The 2,949-nt window shown below is 47.9% G+C and overlaps 1 protein-coding gene across 1 annotated transcript; it reads left to right on the top strand.

Moving 5' to 3' along the window:
- The first annotated feature begins 1,028 nt into the window (after positions 1 to 1,028).
- Positions 1,029 to 2,438, top strand: LOC110944036. The gene has a single exon (XM_022185760.1). The coding sequence runs from the start codon at positions 1,029 to 1,031 to the stop codon at positions 2,436 to 2,438; it is 1,410 nt and encodes a 469-aa protein (XP_022041452.1).
- The last annotated feature ends 511 nt before the right edge of the window (positions 2,439 to 2,949 follow it).

The raw sequence follows: 2,949 nt of genomic DNA, 5'->3' as shown, positions 1-2,949 counted from the left end.
TGCTCAGAGCCGGAATAGTAAGAGAAGTGAAATACCCATCTTGGGTTGCTAACCCGGTCATGGTCAAGAAGAAAGACGAGGGGTGGAGGATGTGCATTGACTTTCAAGATCTAAAAAAGCATGCCCCAAGGATTGCTACCCCCTCCTAGAGATAGACGTCCAAGTGGACTCCTTATCTCAGTATCCCCTAAAGTGCTTCTTGGATGCTTACAAAGGATATCATCAAATACAGATGTCGATGGAAAACGAAGAAAAGACCGCCTTCATCACAGATGAGGGGACATTTTGCTACACCAAAATGCCCTTCGGGCTTAAAAATGCCGAAGCCACCTACCAAAGGTTCATGAATACCCTTTTCAGAGAGCAGCGGGGATGAAACCTAGAAGTGTATGTCGATGACATTGTTATAAAAAGCCTAACCGAGATGGCCATGATAGATGATATAGCTGAAACTATCCGAACTATGCAAGATGTAAACATAAAGCTAAACCCTGGGAAGTGCTGCTTCGGGGTAGAAGAAGGGAAATTCCTGGGAGTAGTGGTTACTAGGGGCGGAATCAAAGCTAATCTGGAAAAAACTCAAGCTGTAGCCGAAATGCGATCCCCCAGGCGCTGAAGGACATCCAGCAGCTGAATGGGAGGCTAATCTCCTTGAACCGCTTCCTATCAAAGGTAGCCGACAGGACCCTTCCCTTCATGAAGGTACTGAAGGAATGCCTCTAGACGGACAGGTTTAAGTGGACTTCGGAGGCGGAGGCTGCTTTTCAAGAAATGAAAGATTACATCTGCAATCTCCCAACCTTAGCCACCCTAGTACCTGGGGAGGATCTTCTCTTGTATCTATCTGCCTCAAAAACAACCATAAGTGCAGTTATGATGGTGGAACGGGAGGGAAAGCAGATACCGATATATTTCATCAGCAGGACCCTCAAGGGTCCCGAAGAACGCTATATGCCCCTAGAGAAATTGGCTCTAGCTCTTGTCTTTGCGTCTCGGAGACTTAGAAGATATTTCCAAGGACATAAGGAATGCCTCTTGTCTTGTCTTTGACAGACCAACCCCTCCAAAAAGTGCTAAGGAGGCCGGAGTTATCGGGTCGGCTGGCTAAATGGGCAGTAGAGTTGGGAGAACACTCCTTAGAATTCAAATCTAGAACAGCCATGAAGGGGCAAATACTGGCTGATTTCTTAGCGGAGGTCCCTGAGGATGAGGAGAAAGAGCTCTTAAAATGGGAAGCCCTGGAGAGGGAAGAGAAAGAAAGGGAAGACGAGGCAGTATGGAAATTGCTCACAGACGGGGCCTCTAGCGAAGAAGGTAGTGAGGTGGGCATAACGCTGGTCAGCCCCGAGGGAGTTGAACTGACCTACGCCATCAGGCTAGACTTTGAGAACACCAACAACACTGCAGAATATGAGGCTCTTTTGGCAGGAATGAGACTAGCCAAAAATATGAAGGCAAAATATGTGGAAGCCAGTACAGACTCGCAGTTAGTGGTCAAGCAATACCAAGGGGAATATGAGGCTAAAGACAGCATAATGGCTCAATACGTGGCAAAGGTGAAAGAGACAGCCGAGGCCTTTAGAAGTTTCAATCTAGATTATATCCCTCGCGGGAGAAATAGGAAATCCGATGCCCTAAGCAAGCTGGATTCCGTGGCGTTCGACCACCTAGCAAGAGAAGTCAAAGTGGAAGTCCTGACCTCCCCCTCTCTCGGAACAGAAGAGTTGATTATGATTGAAAACACACAAGAGACATGGATGACACCCATTATAAGATTCCTCAAAGATGGAATGCTACCCGAGGGAGACTGGGCAGCCAGGAAGGTAAGAGTCAAGGCCCTAACATATGAGTTGATTGATGGAGAACTTTACCGAAGGTCATACCTGGGCCCATCCCTGAAGTGCGTCGATAATGAAGAGGCTAAGTATATGATCAGAGAAATACATGAAGAGATTTGTGGAATGCATTCCGGGACAAGGACAGTAGTGGCGAAGGCGATGAATGTGGGATTCTATTGGCCTAGAATGTATGAAACAACATCAGAGGAGATCAAGAGATGTGACAACTGCCAGGTCCACGCACCCATGACGAATCGCCATAAACACCTGATGATACCTGTTTCAACATCTTGGCCCTTCCAGAAGTGGGCCATCGACATAATTAGGCCATTCCCAAAAGGGCCGGGAGGGGTCAAGTACGTGGTGGTTGCTATCGATTATTTTACCAAGTGGATAGAGGCAAAGCCCTTGGCAAAGATAACCAGGGAACAGACGAGACGGTTTGTGCTAGACATCATCATTTGCAGATACGGGGTACCTAAAGAACTGGGAGTGATAACGGCGTCCAATTTGCTGGAAAGCCCTTCAGGCCATGGTGCGAGCAGATGCACATACACCAAATGTTTACCTCCGTCACCCACGCCCAGAGCAATGGACTAGTGGAAAGAGCAAATCAAAGCGTTATCAAGGGAATGAAAGGGAGACTCAGAAGGAAACAAAAAGGATGGCTGGAGGAATTGTCATTTGTGCTATGGGTATACAGGACCACCCACAAGGACTGCAACGGGGAAACCCCCCTTCAGCTTAACTTACGGACAGAGGCTGTCATCCTGGCTGAAATAGGGTCCCCAACTGCTAGAATGAAGCTCAGGGAGGCCGAAAACGAACAAGACCTCCGGATGAACCGAACTTGCTTGAAGAGAGAAGGGAAGTGGCAGCAGTCAGGGAGGCTAAGTACAAAAAGCAGCTTGAAAGCTATTACAATGCCAAAATGAAAAAGCTTAACCTCGTCCCGGGGGATTTGGTCTTAAGAGCAAACAAGGCCAGCCTACAGGAGAACACCGGATAACTAGGGCCCAACTGGGAAGGACCTTACTGGGTTACATGGGCAAACGGCAAGGGAAGTTGCAAGCTGGAAACACTTCAAGGCAAGGAGGTTCCCAGAACATGG

The sequence above is a fragment of the Helianthus annuus genome, chromosome 2, assembly GCF_002127325.2.
Source record: "Helianthus annuus cultivar XRQ/B chromosome 2, HanXRQr2.0-SUNRISE, whole genome shotgun sequence".
NCBI classification, from domain to species: domain Eukaryota; kingdom Viridiplantae; phylum Streptophyta; class Magnoliopsida; order Asterales; family Asteraceae; genus Helianthus; species Helianthus annuus.
The sequence above is the reverse complement of the archived record's forward strand: the minus strand, read 5'-3'. Positions and strand labels throughout refer to the sequence as shown.

What these genes read in the sequence shown, in the direction of transcription:
- LOC110944036 (XM_022185760.1), top strand. Translation starts at nt 1,029, where the DNA reads ATGCCTCTTGTCTTGTCTTTGACAGACCAACCCCTCCAAAAAGTGCTA.